General features: G+C 47.9%; 1 protein-coding gene across 1 annotated transcript in view; it reads right to left on the bottom strand.

Moving 5' to 3' along the window:
- fam222aa (family with sequence similarity 222 member Aa) overlaps window positions 1–21,512 on the bottom strand; it is a 624,697-nt gene that overhangs the window by 504,843 nt on the left and 98,342 nt on the right. The window contains exon 5 of the mRNA XM_072479809.1: window positions 15,725–15,807. Within this exon, the coding sequence (XP_072335910.1) occupies window positions 15,725–15,807 (83 nt within the window). The remainder of the gene's footprint in view (window positions 1–15,724; window positions 15,808–21,512) is intronic.

Genomic DNA, 21,512 nt, shown 5'->3' with positions numbered 1-21,512 from the left:
CGTCGGTAAGAGAGGTGGTTTGATTCTTGCCGGTGGGACAGGCATTCCAGCAGCGGGACTTCGGCCCATTGCGGGCCGGAGAATCACCGGGGGGGGCCCGCCAACCGGCGCGGCGCAATTCCCACCCCCGCCGAATATCCGGTGCCGGAGAATTCGGAAACCGGCAGGGGCGGGATTCACGCCAGCCCCGGCGATTCTCCGACCGGGCGGGGGGTCGGAGAATCCCGCCCGTGATTTATGATTATTTTGAAAAACATAGTTTGATTATAGATAGTCAGTGTGGCATTGAGAGGGGCAGGTCATGCCTCACAAGCCTCAATGAATTCTTTGAGGATGTGACGAGACGCATTTTTGAAGGCCGGGCAGTGGATGTGGTGCATATGGATTTCCGTAAGGCATTTGATAAGATTCCCCATGGTAAGCTCATTCAGAAAGTTAGGGGGCACGGGATACAGGGAAATTTGGCTGTCTGGATACAGAATTGGGTGGACGATAGAAGACAGCAAGTAGTAGTGGATGGAAAGTATTCCGCCTGGAGGTCGGTGACCAGTGGTGTCACGCAGGGATCTGTTCTGGGACCTCTGCTCTTTGTGGTTTTTATAAATGACTTGGATGAGGAAGTGGAAGGGTGGGTTATATTTTTTCATTATATTTGTTTCATAGAACATACAGTGCAGAAGGAGGCCATTTGGCCCATCGAGTCTGCATTAACCCACTTAAGCCCTTACTTCCTCCCTATCCCCATAACCCAATAACCCCTCCTAACCTTTTTGGACACTAAGGGCAATTTAGCATGGCCAATCCACCTTAGCTGCACGTTTTTGGACTGTGGGAGGAAACCGGAGCACCCGGAGGAAACCCACGCAGATACGGGGAGAATGTACAGACTCCACACGAACAGTGCCCCAGTGGGTAATCGAACCTGGGACCCTGGCGCTGTGAAGCCACAGTACTATTCGCTTGTGCTACCGTGCTGCCCTGGGTTAGTAAATTTGCCGATGACACGAAGGTTGGTGGAGTTGTAGATAGTGTCGAGGACTGTTGCAGGTTACAACAGTACATTGACAGGATGCAGAGCTGGGCTGAGAAGTGGCAGATGGAGTTCAACTTAGATAAATGTGAAGTGATTCATTTTGGAAGGTCGAATTTGAATGCTGAATACAGGATAAAAGGCAGGATTCTTGGAAGTGTGGAGGAACAGAGGGATCTTGGAGTCCACGTACATAGATCCCTCAAAGTTGTCACCCAGGTTGATAGGGTTGTTAAGAAGGTGTATGGTGTGTTGGCTTTCAATAGCAGGGGGATTAGAGTTTAAGAGATGCGAGGTTTTGCTGCAGCTTTATAAAACCCTGGTTAGACCACACTTGGAATATTGTGTCCAGTTCTGGTCGCCTCATTACAGGAAGGATGTGAATGCTTTGGAGAGGGTGCAGAGGAGATATACCAGGATGCTGCCTGGACTGGAGTGCATGTTTTATGAAGAAAGGTTGAGGGAGCTAGGGCTTTTCTCACTGGAGCGAAGAAGGAAGAGAGGTGACTTGATAGAGGTGTACAAGGTGATGAGAGGCATGGATAGACAGAGACTTTTCCCCAGGGAGGAAATGGCTGTCATGAGGGGACATAATTTTAAGGTGATTGGAGGAAGGTATAGGGGAGATGTCAGAGGTAGGTTCTTTACACAGAGAGTGGTGGGTGTGTGGAATGCAGTGCCAGCAGAGATAGTGGAGTCAGAGTCATTAGGGACATTTAAGCGACTCTTGGACAGGCACATGGACAGCAGTAAATTGAAGGGGTGCAGGTTAGGTTGATCTTAGATTAGGATAAGTGGTAGGCACAACATCGTGGGCCGAAGGGCCTGTATTGTGCTGTACTGTTCTAAGTTCTATAACACATGGCTTCTTTTCTTCACCATCTCCTTAAATGCATCACTCCCGCGCTCTCTAACCGCACCTCAAAAGATTGTGGGGAGCTTACTCACTCAAACCTGCGGAGCAGTGCTGATTATCTTCCAGGCTAGAATGTTTGGTGTAGTCTTTGTATGTTGATATTTCCTACATTACAGCAGTGATTACACTTCAAAAGTACTTTATTGGCTGTAAAGCACTTTTAGATGTCTGGTGATCATGAAAGATGCTGGTAGCAATTTTCTCAAAATTGTGTGTTGCATCAGGTGGGAAAAGCTGTGTGAAACTCGCCGACTACACAGCTGCCTTTTCTCACCTGATTTAACAGCACTCTGCAATTTCAAAGTGCTGGTGAGGATCACACAGCCAGTTGGAGGGTGGGGCCAGAACACACCAGCAAGGCTGGGATTCCGAGATTGGAAAAAGGGCGCCCCCATCTCAAAGTTAAATTAAAGCCCTCCGCAGCGCGGATCAGGACCATCCCAATGGAGATCGGGACACTTCCCCATGGGCACGGACTCCTCCTGGCAGAGAAGGGAAACAAGCTCCCCAACCCCCATATGCAGAGGAGCACCCCTCCACCACGCAGATATTGGACACACCCTCCCCGCAATGCAAAGACCAGGGTAACCCGTCGGTCCCTCACTGGCACCAGCCCTCTCCCCATCACTGGCACCGCACACACTCCCCTTCACAGTTTCCAGTCCAAACCCCCTTCACAGGCACCGGGCCCACCCCAATGCATGGGTAATACCACGCCCCCCACCCCAAACAATCATTGTCTACCCCCACACATATAAAGGAATCTCCCAAATAGGACTCCTCAGGTGTCATCCTGGCACTGCCAAGCAGCCATGTCCCTCACCACCCGGGGTCTAAACCTCACTGTGTGGTCATCATGACTGTCTTTTGATGTCATGCTGCTGGGCATGGAGGATACGTTGTGGGTGGACGCCATGGTGTCAAGCTCAGTAATTGTATGTTAATATATTAAGATGTATGGAAATCAGGTACACGCCCCGACTAGGGGCTTTTCACAGTAACTTAATTGAAGCCTACTTGTGACAATAAGTGATTATTATTATGAACCTGATCATGTCACTGGTGGGGCGGGGGGGGGGACCTCGCCGACGCAAATTGTGTTTTTGGCTGCTCGCGGGATTTAGTCGACATTACTGGATTTGTGGCTTAATCGCGGCCGCTGTACAAATGCAAGTCTTAATTTTTACTTATGGTTGTTATGAGCAGTTAATACCGTCCCCTGCTTTTTTTTTCAGCAACAACACTTATTATCATTGTCGAAATTGAGAATGCTGTTGCACAGGAATTGATAAACTGTGCATAAGTGAAATGTATAAACTTGAAGTGTTTTGAAACAGAATTTTGACTTTGACACATTTTGAAGCAAAAAGCAATTTCATTTCCCAATGCCCCAGACATTCAGCTCATTGACTGTATGAATCAAGAGTAGAAATTAGATACTTCAGCACATTCATTTGAAACTCTGTAAATTCTTTTGATATACTTTGGGTAATTTAAATTTAAGCTTTAATTTCTTTCAGTTGCAGTAACTGAACTAATGTGACATATCTGCAAAGTCTGTCCAATATGTGATAACAATAGAGTCAGATAACAGCATTGAGGTAACAGATTCAGATCAGAACCTGCTGAAATGCACTCCTGACTTCGCAGGGCCCTCTTACAAAAAAGGATCAAAATGATGCAGGGGTAGGTGCTGATAATGACGTTAATGTAACATAGATAGATGAGCCGCAAGATTCACCTGTGAAACCGTAACCCCTGCCTGTACTTCAAAACACAAAGTTTGGTTTTCATGGTTCATTGTGATACAAAGTCAAGATAACATTGAAGGGATACTGTAGACTTCACTTATGAATTTAAATAAGGATGGTTCAGAGCAAAACAGTGTGTCAAGTTTCCCCCGTTCCACTGTAATTAGTTTCTGGTTTCATTGGAAAAGAAGTATAGAGCTGGTATAGTTCTACCTTGCCTGAAAGACGTGCACCTAATTACACAGCAGAACCTGCACATAGCAATCAACATGGATGATCACTTTTGTCATCCTGGTTATGGGAGGTATGTTGGCCAGGATACCACCAGAATACCAGAAGACCATAAGATATAGGAGCAGAATTAGGCCACTTGGCCCATCGAGTCTGTTCCGCCATTCAATCATGGCTGATATTTTCTCATCCCCATTCTCCTGCCTTCTCCCCATAACCCCTGATCCCCTTATTAATCAAGAACCTATCTACCTCTGTCTTAAAGACACTCAGTGAATTGGAATCCACAGCCTTCTGCGGCAAAGAGTTCCACAGATTCACCACCCTCTGGCTGCAGAAATTCCTCCTCATCTCTGTTTTAAAGGATGGTCCCTTTAGTCTGAGATGGTGTCCTCTGGTTCTAGTTTTTCCTACAAGTGGAAACATCCTCTCCACGTCCACTCTATCCAGGCCTCGCAGTACCTTGTACGTTTCAATAAGATCCCCTCTCATCCTTCTAAACTCCAACGAGTACAGACCCAGAGTCCTCAAAAGTTCCTCATACGACAAGTTCTTCATTCCAGGAATCATTCTTGTGAACCTCCTCTGGATCCTTTCCAAGGTCAGCACATCCTTCCTTAGATATGGGGCCCAAAACTGCTCACAATACTCCAAATGGGGTCTGACCAGAGCCTTATACAGCCTCAGAAGTACATCTAGCCCTCTTGACATGAATACTAACATTACATTTGCCTTCTTATCTGCCGACTGAACCTGCACATTAACCTTAAGAGAATCGTGAACAAGAACTCCCAAGTCCCTTTGTGCTTCTCCTTTCCAAAGCATTTCCCCATTTAGAAAATAGACTATGCCTAGATTCCTCCTTCCAAAGTGCATAACCTCACACTTTTCCACATTGTATTTCATTTGCCATGTCATTGCCCACTCTCCCAGCCTGTCCAAGTCCTTCTGCAGCCCCCTTGCTTCCTCAATACTACCTGTCCCTCTACAGATCTTTGTATCATCTGCAGACTTAGCAACAATGCCTTCAGTATCTTCTTCCAGATCATTAATGTATATTGTAAAATGTTGTGGTCCCAGCACAGACCCCTGAGGCACACCACTAGCCACTGGCTGCCATCCTGAAAAAGACCCCTTTATCCCCACTCTTTGCCTTCTGCCAGTCAGCCAATCCTCTATCCATGCTAGGATCTTACCCTGAACACCATGAGCTCTTAACTTATTTAACAGTCTCCAATGCGGCACCTTGTCAAAGGTCTTCTGGAAATCTAAATAAATCACGTCCACTGGTTCTCCTTCGTCTAAATTGCTTGTTACCTCCTCAAAGAACTCTAAGGGGCTGTTTAGCACAGGGCTAAATTGCTGGCTTTGAAAGCAGACCAAGGCAAGCCAGCAGCACGGTTCAATTCCCGTAACAGCCTCCCCGAACAGGTGCCGGAATGCGGCGACTAGGGGCTTTTCACAGTAACTTCATTTGAAGCTTGTGACAATAAGCGATTTTCATTTCATTTCATTTCATAACAGATTTGTCAGACACGACCTCCCTTTGACAAAGCCGTGCTGACTCAGTCCTATTTTACCATGCACTTCCAAGCGCTTCGCGATCTCATCTTTAATAACAGACTCTAAAATCTTACCAATGACCGAAGTCAGGCTAATCGGCCTACAATTTCCCGTCTTCTGCCACCCTCCCCTCTTAAACAGTGGTGTTACATTAGCCACTTTCCAGTCCTCTGGGACCCTTCCTGCCTCCGGTGATTGCTGAAAGATCATCACTAATGCCTCCACAATCTCCTCAGCTATCTCTTTTAGGACCCTGGGGTGTAGTCCATCTGGTCCAGGTGCCTTATCCACCTTCAGACCTTTCAGTTTCCCCAGAACCTTCTCCTCAGTAATGGTCACTGCACTCACCTCTGCCCCCTGGTTCTCCTGGAGCTCTGGCATCCCACTGGTGTCTTCCACCATGAAGACTGATGCAAAGTAACTTTGTCATCAAACCTGCCGACAAAGGGGGTGCTGTTGTCGTCTGGCGCACTGACCTCTACCTCGCAGAGGCTGAGCGCCAACTCTCAGATACTTCCTCTTACCTCCCCCTGGATGCAAAGTAACTTTGTCATCAAACCTGCCGACAAAGTGGGTGCTGTTGTCGTCTGGCGCACTGACCTCTACCTTGCAGATGCTGAGCGCCAACTCTCAGATACTTCCTCTTACCTCTCCCTGGACCATGACTAGACCATTGAACATCAAGCCATTATCTCCAACACCGTTAGCGACCTCATTTCCTCCGGATGCCTTCCCACTACGGCTTCCAACCTCATAGTCTCCCAACCCCAGATAGCCCGCTTTTACCTACTTCCCAAAATCCACAAAAAGGATTGTCCCGGCAGGCCTATTGTGTCAGCATGCTCTTGCCCCACCAAACTTATTTCCTCTTATCTTGACCCCATCCTCACTCCTCTGGTCCATTCCCTGCCCACCTACATCCGGGATTCCTCTGATGCTCTGCGTCATATTGACAGCTTCCAGTTCGCGGGCCCTAACCGCATTCTATTCACCATGGATGTGCAATCCCTCTACACCTCCATCCCACACCAGGATGGCCTGAGAGCTCTTCGTTTCTTCTCAAAAAGAGGCCTGGACAATTCCCATCCATCACCACTCTCCTCCGCCTGACTGAACTCATTCTATCTCTCAACAACTTCTCCTTTAACTCATCTCACTTTCTCCAAATCAAAGGTGTAGCAATGGGTACCCGCATGGGTCCTAGCTACGCTTGCCATTTTATGGGGTATGTGGAACATTCCTTGTTCCAGGCCTATCCGGGCCCCCTCCCACAACTCCTTTACCGATACATTGATGACTATTTTGGTGCAGCTTCATGCTGTTGTCCGGACCTGGAAAAATTCATCAACTTCGCTTCCAGTTTCCACCCGTCCATCACTTTCAGCTGGTCCATCTCAGACACTTCCCTTCCCTTCCCTGATCTTTCTGTCTACATTTCCGGCAATAGACTATCAACTAATATCCACTACAAGCCCACTGACTCCCACAGCTATCTGGACTACAGTTCATCGCACCCTAAACCCTCAGGAATCCATCTCTTTCTCTCAACTCCTTCGCCTCCATCGCATTTGTTGTGATGATGCCACTTTCCAAAATGATGCTTCGAAAATGTGTTCCTTCTTCTTCAACCATGATTTCTCACCTACAGTTATGGACAGGGCCCTCAACAGCGTGCGGTCCATCTCCCGTGCCACTACCCTCGCCCCCTTCACTCGCTCCCAGAACAAGGATAGAGTCACCCTCGTTTTCACATTTCATCCCACCAGCCTCCGTATGCAAAGCATAATCCTCCGCCATTTTCGCCAACTCCAGCATGATGCCACCACCAAACACATCTTCCCTTCACTCCCTCTGTCAGCATTCTGCAGAGACCGCTCCCTCCGAGACAGTCTAGTCCACTCCTCCACCATACCCAGTACCTCTCCCATCACCCATGGCACCTTCCCATGCAATCGCAGAAGGTGTAACACCTGCCCCTTTACCTCTTCCATGCTTAACACCCAGGCCCAATACACTCATTCCAGGTTAAGCAGTGTTTCACTTGCATCTCTTCCAATTTGGTCTACTGCATTCACTGCTCCCAATGTGGTCTCCTCTATATCGGACAGACCAAACGCAGACAGGGTGATCGCTTTGCTGAGCATCTTCAGCCTGTGCGCATTCAGGACCCTGACCTTCCTGTTGCTTGCCATTTTAACAAAAGACCCTGCTCCCATGCCCACATGTCTGTCCTTGGGCTGCTGCAATGCTCCAGTGAAGCGCAACGCAAACTGGAGGAACAATATCTCATCTTCCGGTTAGGCACGCTACAGCCTTCCGGCCTGAACATCGAATTCAACAACTTCTGATGATCAGTTCTACCCCACCTCGACCCATTTGTTTTAATTTCATTTTAACTATCTTTTACCATTTCTTTCTTTCTTAACATACATTTAATTTCTCCCCCCCCCCCAATCTTATCCACCTTTCCTTCACCTTTCTCCTCTTTGCTTGCCCCTTCCCCTCCCCCACATCTACAGTTCATCCTCTGATGTTAGTTTCCCTGCTGTTTGACCTTTCACATCTTTTGTTCTCTCTGGGGACTGCCATTAGCACTCTTTTCCTTGGTTTCAGTGGCCATTAGCACCCGGTTTCCCTGGGTTTCTGTGGCTATAACTCATATTTCATTCTCACTCCACAGTATAAATATTTCCCACTTTCTCTGTCTGTTAGCTTAGACAAAGAGTCATCGGACTCGAAACGTTAGCTCTTTTCTCTCCCTACAGATGCTGCCAGACTTGCTGAGATTTTCCAGCATTTTCTCTTTCGTTTCAGATTCCAGCATCCGCAGTAATTTGCTTTGATGCAAAGTAACTATTCAGTTTGTCTGCCATTTCTTTGTTTCCTATTATTACTTTTCCAGCCACATTTTCCAGTGGTCCAATGTCCATTTTTGCCTCTCTCTTACCTTTTATATATTGAAAAAAATCTCTTTCTATCTTCCTTTCTATTACTAGCTAGCTTGCACTCGTACTTCATCTTTTTCCCCCTTATTGCTTTTTTAGTTGTCCTCTGCTCACTTTTAAAGGCTTCCCAATCCTCTGGTTTCCCACTAATCCTCCCCACTTTGGATGCTTTTTCTTTAGCCTTTATGCTGTCCTTGACATCCCCCGTAAGCCATGGATGCCTTGTCCTTCCATTAGCATGTTTCCACCTCCTTGGGATGAATTTCTGTTGTGCCTCCCCAATAACCCCCCAAAACTCCTGCCATTGCTGTTCCACTGTCTTCCCTGCTAGGCTCCTTCTCCAATCAACTCTGGCCACCTCCTCCCTCATGTCTCTGTAGTTACCCTTATTTAATTGTAATACCGTTACATCTGATTGCAGCTTCTCCCTCTCAAACTGCAGGGTAAATTCTATCATATTGTGGTCACTGCTCCCTGAGAGTTCCTTCACCTTAAGTTCCCTAATCAAGCCTGCCTCATTACACATCACCAAATCCAGAATTGCCTGTTCCCTAGTAGGCTCTGTCACAAGCTACTCCAAAAAAAATCTTAGACATTCCGCAAATTCCATTTCTTTGGATCCACTACCAACCTGATTTTCCAGTCCACCTGCATATTGAAGTCCCCCATGATTATTGTAATATTGCCTTTTTTACATGCCTTTTCTATCTCCTGATTTATTTTCTGCCCCACATCCTGACTACTGCTCGGGGACATGTACATAACTCCCATCAGGGTCTTTTTACCTTTGCGATTCCTCAACTCTACCCACAGAGATTCTGTGACTTCTGATCCTATATCGCACCTTGCTATCGATTTAACTTCATTCCTTACTAACAATGCAACCCCACCCCCTTTGCCCATCTGTCTGTCCTTTCGATAGGACATATATCCTTGGATATTTAGATCCCAGCCCTGATCCCCTTGTAGCCACGTCTTTGTGATGCCCACAACATCGTACCGGCCAATTTCAATGTACGCAACAAGCTCATTAACCTTGTTCCGTATACTGCGTGCATTTAGGTACAACACCCTCAATCCTGCATTGGCCACCTCCCTTTTCACTGTACCCTGTACTGTGGCCCTTTTTGATTTTTGACTATGGCTTCTCTGCCTTACACTTTCCCCCTTCTGCTTTTTGTTTCTGGTCCCGTTTTACTTCCCCCGGACTTCCTACATCAGATCCCATCCCCCTGCCACATTTGTTTAAACCCTCCCCAACAGCTCGAGCAAACACCCCCTCCTAGGACATCGGTTCCAGTCCTGCCCTGGTGCAGACCATTCGGTTTGTACTGGTCCCACCTCCCCCAGAACTGGTTCCAATGCCCCATGAATTTGAATCCCTTCCTCTTGCACCATCTCTCGAGCCACGCATTCATCCTATCTATCCTGACATTCCTACTCTTATTAGCTCGTGGCACTGGTACAATCCTGAGATCACTACCTTTGAAGTCCTACTATTTAGTTTAACTCCTAACTCCCTGAATTCAGCTTCTAGGACCTCATCCTGTTTTTTACCTATATTGTTGGTGCCTGTGTGCAGCATGACAGCTGGCTGTTCACCCCCCCCCCCCCCCCCACCCCCCCAGAATGTTGTACCAGGGAGGCAACATACCATCCTGGAGTCTCAATTGCGTCTGCAGAACCACCTGTCTATTCCCCTTACGATTGAGTCCCCTATCACTATAGCCCTGCCATTCTTCTTCCTGCCCTCCTGTGCAGTAGAGCCAGCCACGGTGCCATGAACCTAGCTGCAACTGCTTTCCCCTGGTGAGCCATCTCCCTCAACAGTATCCAAAGCGGTATATCTGTCTTGCAGGGAGATGACCGCAGAGGACACCTGCACTGCCTTCCTACTCTTGCTCTGTCTTTTGGTCACCCATTTTCTATCTCCCTCAGTAACTTTCACCTGCGGTGTGACCAACTAGCTAAACGTGCTATCCACGACGTCCTCAGCATCGCGGATGCTCCAAAGTGAGTCCATCCGCAGCTCCAGAGCCGTCAAGCGGTCTAACAGTAGCTGCAACTGGACACACCTCTTGCACGTGAAGGAGCCAGGGACAGTGGACTTGTCCCTGAACTCCCACATCGCACATGAGGAGCATGACACGGGTCTGGGATCTCCTTAGGTTAACAACTACAATTCCAAAAAATGAAAGAAGCAATAAATAAATAGACAAATGAAAAGAAAAACTACTTACCAGTCAATTACCAAGGATAAAAAGCATCTCCTCCCAATCCAGCTTCGAATTCCCACCTCGCTTCAAATTTCCAAACCCACCTTTCGCTGTGCCTCACTCTGGCTGTGTCTTCTCTGGCTCACTGGGAGACCTGCTCATCTTCCAATAGTATGCCCAAGATTTTGAAGTTTGAAGTGCCAGATACATGAGGCACAGCCAGTGAGTGGCTTTCATAAGTTTTTACCATAACGTGAAGGTTTTCTGTGCAGAAATATGTTCATTTCATCATACACACTCATCACCCCCCGCGCCCAACCACCACCACACCGGAACCAGATTCTGAGGCAGTGAGGCCATTTGATCAGGCAGGAGAGTGCAAGGTGGGAGTTCCTCCACCTCCCCTCCCCACAACGATTAATTCTGGGGTGGGAAGGTTTCCAGGTGGCCTCCCTGCTTGGATGGCAATTGAGGCAATTAATGCCCGAGGATCTCATCCTGCCCCACTAGTATTCAACCAGCAGCAGGTGGGGAACTCACAAAATAAGGAGATCGATATGCAAACCCTGCAGCCATCTACTCAGTGCTTGATTGAGGGATCTGCTATTGGGAAGTGGGATCCCACAGGGAGTCACCCCCTCAGCCATTTTTCCAATCTCCCTCCCCACCTCGCCAGCAACCCTCTCCCCAGGGCCTCCATCCCATCCTCACTTACCTTTCTCCAGAGATATAACAATGAACCACGGTTTTAGTCTGGTGATGTTGCTAGCTTCTGATTCTCATTAGTTTTCGGGATGGGATTCCAGCTCTACTTGGGAAAATACAATAATGAAATGACCCTGTGGAGTCGGGAGACACTGAGCTTAGGTTCCTGCTGTCAATTAGTGACTTAATTCCCTTGGGGCTCATGGAGATTGGGTCAGTGGGGGTGTCACCAGTTTTGCTTCGAAAAAGTAAGATGAATTGAAATGAAAATCACTTATTGTCACAAGTAGGCTTCAAATGAAGTTACTGTGAAAAGCCCCTAGTCGCCACATTCCGGCACCTGTTCGGGGAGGCTGGTACGGGAATTGAACCCGCGCTGCTGGCCTTGCTCTGCTTTACAAGCCAGCTTTTAAGCCCACTGTGCTAAACCAGCCCTTAGGATGGCCAGAAGTGAGGCCCTTCTGCACACAAAGCTAGACTTCCACATTCTTTCTTTAAAGTGTGGAGGTCTGAGAAAGATTGCGCTCTGATTAGTAGATTGTGGGTTGTCAGGGAGATGCCTTTCGGAATCTCCCAGACTTGGGAACTTTAAAGAACTAAAATTGGGTTTTGAGATAAATGCAAAGAAGCCAAAAACTGGCTGGATCAAAAGATCTCACAGGCTGTGTTTGGTCTAGAGTTCAATGGCTGCTTCTTGGACACCCCCTATGATAGTGCCTTGGAGTCTTTAATGTCTATTTGAATTACAGGTAGATGGGAGTCTCAATTTAATGACTTCACCAAATAGCTTCTTTAGTTCTGCACTTAAGTATGGGCCTAGTTCCTTTGGTAAAGTTGGAGAGTGAGACTTGAACCCACAATTTTCTGACTCGAGTGCAAAAGTGTTATACCAAGACATTTTAAAAAACTTTCTTGCTGTTGCTGCTGCTATTGTTACACAGAAGTTAGCCAACCCCTGTTCCTCTCCCACATGTGAGCCCAAGCACTGTCTTCAAACACAAGTTTAATTCTATCACCATCCAACATCTACACCTGCATACTTTCTAGAAGTATGGATAATAATAATCAGGAGCAAAATTGCTTTTTCTCCTCTGCCCAGACTACTGTCATGGGAGTGCCCCTTTAAAAAAGGTTTTGTCTTATCACATGGCTTCAGTGATGCCATTTTGTGGGTGGAACTGAGCTGTGGCTGTGAGGTTTGTTTTAGGTTTCGCTTTCACATTTGACTGCTGTGGACTACAGACAGAGAAAATAAATGTTTTGGCCTGTCTCTCTCTCTATTTTCATTTTAAATATCTCTTCCAGTAAAAAAAACCATTGATTATAGCTACCTGCTTTTGTAACTTAAAACATATAGGGTGGGATTCTCCCATTCGGCGGCAGAGTGTCCACGCCATCGGAAATGCCGTTGCGTTTCACGACGGCGTGAACAGGCCCGCTGGGAGTACCGGTTCTGGCCCCTACAGGGGGCCAGCACGGCGCTGGAGCGGTTCACGCCGGCATGACTCTCCCCTTTTAGAGCCACCGCTCACCCCATCCGGGCCAGAGAATCAGCAGCCCGGCCGCGTACAGTGGCCCGCAACCGGCGCCGCGCCAAACACACCGGCGCCAATGGCACCGATTCTCCGCTCTGCGTCGTGGCCCGGTTGCGGGGATTCTCCAGCCCAGCCCCAGGCTGGGAGAATCCTGCCCATAGTTTGCTTTTCAGAAGGGTTTAAACCTGCTGGTGAGGCGGGGTCAGAATCTCAGGAAAAGACAGTCTTATTCAAGTGAGAATGCAGAGTGCTGGGCCACGTCCTTGAAAAGGGGTTTTTGGTTTATGGGATTTTGTTTTTGAATTGGAACAGTTAAGGGGGAATTCATTAAGTGTTATACATAGATTACTGTAGCTGTGGGGTGTCCTTATGTTTGTAATTGTTTAAAAAATCTTGCTGTGTTTTTATATAAATGTTAACTAAGTTCTTAGAATAAAGCTTGTTTTGAATGAAGTGTCTAAGAAGACTGTTGAATCACACCTGAAGGGAAGGCTGTTGTGCTCATCCTAGCCAAATTCAACATAAAGATTATAGTTCAGATGGACTTCATTAATATACTTTGGAGTTTCTAAATCCTGGCCCATAACACTACCAAGAGTAATTATAGCAGCAAAGATCAGCTAACTGAGCACAGAGCTCCAGTTGGACCTTTTGCGGCTTTGTTCTACACCAGACAGTGCTTTTATCTGCTGGGCATGGGGACCAAACCTTTGTGAAGAAGCCTTTTTGTATCTTTGTTCTATCTTGATTAATTTGCTTTTCTGATCCATTTTCTTTCTAATTTATTTTCATTTGAACAGATTGAAGTCAGTGCAGAAAATGCTGCCCCTCAAGTGATGCCTAAATGTGACATCCATTGGGTTATGTATTGCTATTTTAATAGTTATTTATACAGACTCAGGATACAAAAATAACTTCTCAAAGATCAAAAGGGGGAAATCGCTGGCTTAATGAGATTACAAGTACAGTCTTTGCAGGCCAATAAAAAGGGATATTGTAGCTTTCCCTGTTCATGGCAACCAGCCTTTTTTAAGCACATTAAAAACACCAATTGTGCACAGTGCTGGCACAACATAAGCAGGGAACATGGAAAAATCAATAGGAGCATAGGTTTAGAGAAAAGAATAATATTGATCTGACAGTCATCAATATTTTGGATCACTCCATCAACCTTTGATAAACCTGCTGCATCACCAGACACTGGACAGTAGAAATTAATCTGAGAAGGCAAAGGGTCTGGATGACCCAGACACTCTGAGGAATTGGAAGGGGATGGTTTATGATGAACAGCTTCCATAAATCTAATGAATCCGGAAGTATCATGAAGTACAAAGTTATATGCTAGTCTTTCAAAAAAATGTCTTGCTGTAACAATTTTGCATCGGAATCAGAAAATTATGGGTTCAAGCCCCAAACCACGACTTGACTAAAGAATTTAGGAATATTTACAATTCAGTTGTTTATAAGGTCTAATTCTGATTTCCCTCACGAACGATCCTTTAGTCTTAGTTGATCCAATTAGTGACATAATGTGGTTATGTTTGTGCTCTGGTTATCTCCATATCCAGAAACTAGCTTGAAGCTTTTCAAACTAATTTTATTCAGGGCCCTTAGCCAAATTGCAAGGGAGAAAAATATTTCCCTCCGATCAGCCTGGACCAGATTTAAACCCAGGTCATTGAGGTAATCGGACAACATTTTTAGGCGGAAAATTCCACTTTGCCAAGTTCAAATGAACTTTAATTGAGCTGCAAAACATTGAAACACTCTAACTTGCTAGTAACACTCTCATACACACCAGAGTTTCAACATGAAGGAAAGCTGTGTGATCAAAACATGTGATAAAGGTTGTAAACCCATTTAGAATCAGAGATGTGGGGCGAAATTCTCCTACCCGCCCCACCACATTTCTGCCCCGACCCGCCAGCGGGAGTCTCCGTAACACCGGCCGGTCAATGGGGTTTCCCATTGTGGGGCAGCCCCACGCCGTCGGGAAACCCTCCCGGGCGCCGGCAAAACGGAGACTCCCGCCGGCGGAGAATGACGCCCCTGGTTCCTTTTGAGTGTGATATACATCAAAATGAGTGTCACTATAGATCAAGGCTTACAGGGCTGTTCTGTTTCTTGACTGTACCTGACACATTGTAACCTGGTGAAGCCTTTCCTCATACCTTACATATTTCAAAGAAGCACTTCTAGGAATCTTATCTTCCTTCAGTACAAATAACCCTAATTACTGAGTGAAAAATAGTAATAATTCTAAAATTACAATCTAATTCTACAAAATTATGAGAGGCACAGACAGGGTGGATAGTCAGAGGCCTTTTCAAAGGGTAGAAGTGTCAATTACAAGGGGGCACAGGTTCAAGGTGAGAGGGGGAAAGTTCAAGGGAGATGTGTGGGGTAAGTTTTTCACAGAGAGTGGTGGGTGCCTGGAATGCGCTGCCAGAGGATGTGGTGGAAGCAGGCACATTAGCAACATTTAGAAGGCATCTCAATGGGTATGTGAATAGGGAGAAAATAGAGGGATATGGACCGATTAAGGGCAGAAGGTATTTTTTAGTCAGGGCATCATGATCGGCACAGGCTTGGAGGGCCCAGGCACCTGTTCCTGTGCTGTACTTTTCTTTGTTCTTTGTTCTAATCTTTTCTATTTTCTGATAAATTCCCAGTGTTTCACTGCACTGATGTACCCATCATTGCCACTGATAGGCATCATTATCTAGGTCACTCCTACAATCGGTTGAAATAATTACAATAGATTTCACATATAAGCACAGCAAAACCTTGCTGATTGTAATATTTACTATCTGCCTGAGAATACCCACTGACCTTTGTGATGTGTTGTTCTGTCTTCTGCTATGTGGTAGAGCACCTTTGGCATAAGGGTTGTACTCTATCTTCATCTTCTTCATCTATGGAAAAGATGAAAATGCCATATATTTAAACTTGTTTCCTCCCTTTTTGCATATTCACTCCTGCATGATATGGACAGAATTTATGTGTTTAATTACTGTCTGTGATCAATGTGTTTTGTACGTGACAGGCGTGTGTTTTCTTAGCCTCAAGGTGATCGGACCAATTTAAATAATCAAGGCAGCAAGCTTTTTGTGAATTTAATATTGTTTGTTATCACATACTTGTCATGGAGGTTTAAACACAACATCTCACTCACTCTACTCATCTATACAAAGATTCAATATAGATGAGGAAAAAACAATACAATTACAATTTATGATTGGCTTAGTTTCTTTCATAGCAGGCCTGTAGTTTCTTAGTTGATGATGATCCTTTGGTTGAGATGAAGGTCTTATAAGGCAAAGAATTCTCAGTACGCTGCAAGGTTCCCTGTGGTTGAAACTCTAGGAGGCTGGTTCTCAGGTGAACTCAAAATTAGAACAGGTTAGGTAAAGGTTGTTTCCCACGTTCAATTGCTGTTTATTACCTTGGCTACTGTCATGATATTCAGGTAAACATCATGGTACAAACATACATACATACTGATGGACAGATCAACGGATCAATCAACACACACACAACACCACAGCCAATCACAGGCAAGAGCATACACACTACAAAACAGGGAACATGACACTTCCTGGGCATTCCAGCAGGAGACAGCTCATGGCACAGAGCTCACAGCTCACAGCAAGCCACTCTGACATCCACCATGTGCTGAGTGCCACTCCAAGATAGTATTAGGAATAGGTCCACAAATTCTAGGGTTATGATTGAACCTCAGTAACCAGTTTACCACTGTAAATAAATGTTAGTAATAAAACTGAGTTGTACCATTCGCAACCGTGTTGGTTCGTCTGTGTAGCAGAGTACCCAACACTTCATAGTACCAGGTGTAACTGTGGGACCTACCTATGAATCTTCCGGAATCTGCCACCCTGCGCCATGGACACCATCAGCATGCCGCAGCTGCTACAAGTCGCTGGAAACCTTGGCGTTAATTGGAAGCTGTTCAAACAGCGCTTCCAGCTCTTCCTGGAAGCCAACGAAAAGGAGAGCCCTTCGGACACCAGAAAGATCGCCATCCTCCTCTCCACGGCAGGTCAACACTCCATCCATGTCTACAACTCCCTGGTGGTCGCGGAAGGTGAGGACAAGACCAAGTACAAGACGGTCCTTCTCAAACTCGACCAACACTTTAACGTCGAGGTCAACGAGAGTTTCGAGAGGTATCTCTTCCAGCAGCGCCTGCAGGGTAAGGATGAGCCCTTTCAATCCTTCCTTGCGCACCTCCGTATCCTTGCGCAGTCCTGCGGTTACGACACCACCTCCGATTCAATGATCCAGGACCAGATTGTTTTTGGGATCACTTCGGGCACCCTACGCCAGCAGCTATTAAAAATTAAAGGCCTCACCCTAGCCTCCGCAATTGAAGCCTGTGTCCTTCATGAAAACGCGACCCGCCGCTACTCCCAATTTCAAGCGACCGAATCGGCGCGGCAGGGGTCCGACGCGGCCGGATCGGCAAGGCAGGCATCCTATGAGGCCGAACGGGTCCAGGCGATCGAGTTCCTCCCGGCCCGCGGCCCGGACGAGGGCGGCCATTTTGCGCGCTTTCCGGGGCCTCCCGTGTTTGTGCGCGCCAAAAAAGAGTCGACACAGTGGGACGTGATCTGCAGGCACGCTCGACGCAAGACCGAACTGCACATGCGCGGTGGTGCAATGAACACCATGACGTCACGATGTGCGGCAACTACGGAGCCGCACATTTAAAGCGGCAATGTCCGGCAAGAAACCGACAATGCCTCCGCTGTGGCAAGATGGGCCACTACGCTGCCTGCTGTCGAGCAGCTCAACCTGCCAATGTTCCCCAATTCCGACAACCTCGCAGGGACGTGCGGACCATTCAGCCTCCTTACTACGAGTCGTGCCCAGACCATATCCAGACCAGTGACACAGACGACTGGGACGCCTTCCGTGTTGCGGTCATTGATGGGAACCGGATGTCTCCAGCCAGGACCCGCCAGCCGTTGCAAGTGAACACTGTCAATCCGGGTGATGAATGGTGTGCCACCCTAACGGTCAACCGATCACCGATAACATTCCGTCTGGACACTGTCGCCTCCCCCAACCTCATAGCATGGTCAGCCTTCTACGCCATGAAGGTCAGACCACCAATTCGGCCATCCCGTTGCAAGATGGTCGACTACAATTAGAACGTTATCCCGGCTATGGGATCCTGCCAGCTCCAGGTGACACACAACACACACACGGCCACACCCTCATTCGAAATAGTTGGATCATCAAAGGACTCCCTGCTAGGTGCACAGGCATGCAATGTTCTCCACCTCGTGCAACAAATCCACGCTCTGTCTCCAGAAATCACATCTGACTTCCCGGATGCAGAATTCAGGGCACAGCTCCAATCGCTCCTCGCCCACAACCAGGAGGCATTCGAGGGCATGGGAACACTGCCCTACACCTACAGAATACGGCTCAAATCGGATGCCACCCCGGTCATTCACGCACCTCGCAGGGTCCCAGCGCCACTCAAAGACCGCCTCAAGCAGCAGCTGCAGGATCTCCAGGACCAAGGGGTGCTGTCCCGGGTCACGGAGCCCACGCCATGGGTCAGCTCCATGGTGTGTGTTAAGAAGCCCTCCGGCGAGCTCTGGATCTGCATTGATCCAAAAGACCTCAACTACAACATAATGAGGGAATACTACCCCATACCCAAACGGGAAGAGATCACGAGCGAAATGGCCCGGGCTAAAATCTTCACAAAACTGGATGCCTCGAAGGGTTTTTGGCAGATCCAACTGGATCAGTCCAGCCGAAAGCTGTGCACCTTCAACACCCCTTTCGGCAGGTTCTGCTATAACAGAATGCCGTTTGGCATCATCTCGGCATCCGAGGTATTTCACAGAATCATGGAACAGATGATGGAGGGCATCGAAGGGGTGCGCGTCTACGTGGATGACGTCATCATCTGGTCCACCACACCACAGGAGCACATCAATCGTCTCCAGCGTGTCTTTGCGCGCATACGGGAAAACGGCCTGCGCCTCAACCGAGCCAAGTGTTCTTTCGGCCAAACCGAGCTGAAGTTTCTGGGGGACCACATATCCTGGTCAGGGGTCCGTCCAGATGCAGACAAGGTGAGCGCCATTACAGCCATGCCGCAGCCGGCAGACAAGAAAGCAGTGCTACGCTTCCTAGGCATGGTCAACTTCCTGTGGAAGTTCATTCCCAACCTTGCCTCCCACACGCCGGCTCTGCGCCACCTAGTCAAGAAGTCCACGGAGTTCCAGTGGCTGCCCACACACCAGAAGGAATGGGAGGAGCTCAAAATTAAGCTCACCACAGTCCCGGTATTGGCGTTTTTCGACACATCTCGTGACACTAAAAGTTCGACTGATGCCAGCCAGTCCGGCATTGGGGCGGTACTCCTACAGCGGGATGACACTGCCTCATGGGCCCCGGTGGCCAATGCCTCGCGGGCATGACCCCCACAGAACAGCGCAACGCGCAGATCGAAAAGGAGTGCCTGGGTTTGCTGACCGGAATAGACAAGTTCCATGACTACGTGTATGGGCACACCGCCCGATTCGGAGGGGTTCGTCTGTCAGGTCGAAGCGCAGATGGCCTTCACATTGGCAAATCTGCCAGGTGACGAATCCAGTCTGGCCGGAATTCGCCGGGAGACTGCGGCTGACCCCCTTCTACAACGGGTGATGCGCCACATGATGGGAGGGTGGCTCGAAGGACAGTGCCCGCAGTTCTACAATGTCCGAGATGACTTGGCCGTCATTGATGGTGTCCTCCTAAAGCTGGACCGGATTGTGATTCCGCACAGCATGCACAAGCTGGTCCTCGACCAACTACACGAAGGCCATCTGGGGGTCGGGAAGTGCAGACGGAGGGCCCGAGAGGCGGTATACTGGCCGGGCATCAGTGATGACATTGGCAATATGGTGCTCAACTGCCCCACCTGCCAAAGGTTTCAACCGGCGCAACCTCCTGAGACGCTTCAGCCCCATGAGCTGGTGACATCCCCCTGGGCAAAGGTGGATGTGGGCCTTTTTCACGCGCTCGGCAGGGACTATGTAATCATCATTGATTACTTTTCAAACTATCCAGAGGTCATACGCCTGCACGATTTGACATCGTCCGCTGTCATAAGGGCCTGCAAAGACACCTTCGCTCGCCACGGCATTCCGATTACTGTCATGTCGGACAATGGGCCCTGTTTTGCCTGCCAGGAATGGTCGTCCTTTGCTGCTTCGTATGGCTTCACACACGTGACGTCCAGCCCTCTGCATCCCCAGTCCAATGGAAAGGCGGAGTAGGGCGTTCCCATCGTCAAGCGGCTCCTCTGCAAGGCTGCTGTTGCTGGATCGGATTTCTGCCTAGCCCTGCTGGCCTATCGCTCGGCCCCACTAGCCACTGGCCTCTCACCAGCCCAGCTGTTGATGGGTCGTGCCCTCAGGACCAATGTGCCATCCATTCTGGTACCCACAACCAACCATGCTCCGGTACTACACAGAATGCAACAGCAGCGCGTTCGCCAGAAGATGGCATATGACAACTGATCTTCCCGCCCTGGCGCCTGGAGACGACGTCCGCATCCACCTACCTGAAGGTGGCTGGTCAGCACCTGCCGAAGTTCTCCGACACGTGGCTCCCCGCTCGTTCCTGGTTCGCATGCCTGATGGATCCATTCGTAGGCGCAATCGCTGGGCTCTTCGCCTACTTCCACGCTCGCTACGGGAACTTACACCGGCACCACGCCCTCCTGTTGTTCCTGATATTGACTTTGTGGAGCTTCCTGCCACCATGAACCTTTCCCCATCCTTTGTTTATGGTATAACCTCGTTGATATGTCGCACCCGACATCGCCACATGTACATGCTGTAGATATTGCACACACACACATCCAGCTACACTCAGTACACATCTCTATTTATAACCACAAAGGCACATGTTCTTGTAAAAAAGGAGGGATGTCATGATATCCAGGTAAACATCATGGTACAAACATACATACATACTGATGGACAGATCAACGGACCAATCAACACACACACACCACATCCAATCATAGGCAAGAGCATACACACTACAAAACAGGGAACACGACACTTCCCGGGCATTCCAGCAGGAGACAGCTCAGGGCACAGAGCTCACAGCTCACAGCAAGCCACTCTGACATCCACCCTGTGCTGAGAGCCACTCCAAGATAGTATTAGGAATAGGTCCACAGATTCTAGGGTTATGATTGAACCTCAGTAACCAGTTTACCACTGTAAATAAATGTTAGTAATAAAACTGAGTTGTACCATTCGCAACCGTGTTGGTTCGTCTGTGTAGCAGAGTACCCAACACATCAGCTACTTGAAAGTCTTGCAGCTAGTTGATGACTTTTGGTGGAATCTGTCCAAAAAATAGCTTCTTGCTGTTTTAAAAGCAGGCAACCAGAATGGCTGTCTCACCATGTGAGCTGCTACAAACCCAAAGTCCTTTTCTAAATAAGGTGCATTGCTAAGGCGATTATATATCCCCTGTGATGATTTTCACATCTTGAGAGTTTGAGACAGCCAATGTATTTGTATCTAAATGATCCATTCAATTTGAAATTACACTTTTGAATTAGTTTCAGGGA

This window comes from Scyliorhinus torazame, chromosome 1, assembly GCF_047496885.1.
Source record: "Scyliorhinus torazame isolate Kashiwa2021f chromosome 1, sScyTor2.1, whole genome shotgun sequence".
NCBI classification, from domain to species: Eukaryota; Metazoa; Chordata; class Chondrichthyes; order Carcharhiniformes; family Scyliorhinidae; genus Scyliorhinus; species Scyliorhinus torazame.
This window is presented reverse-complemented; position numbering and strand designations above follow the sequence as displayed.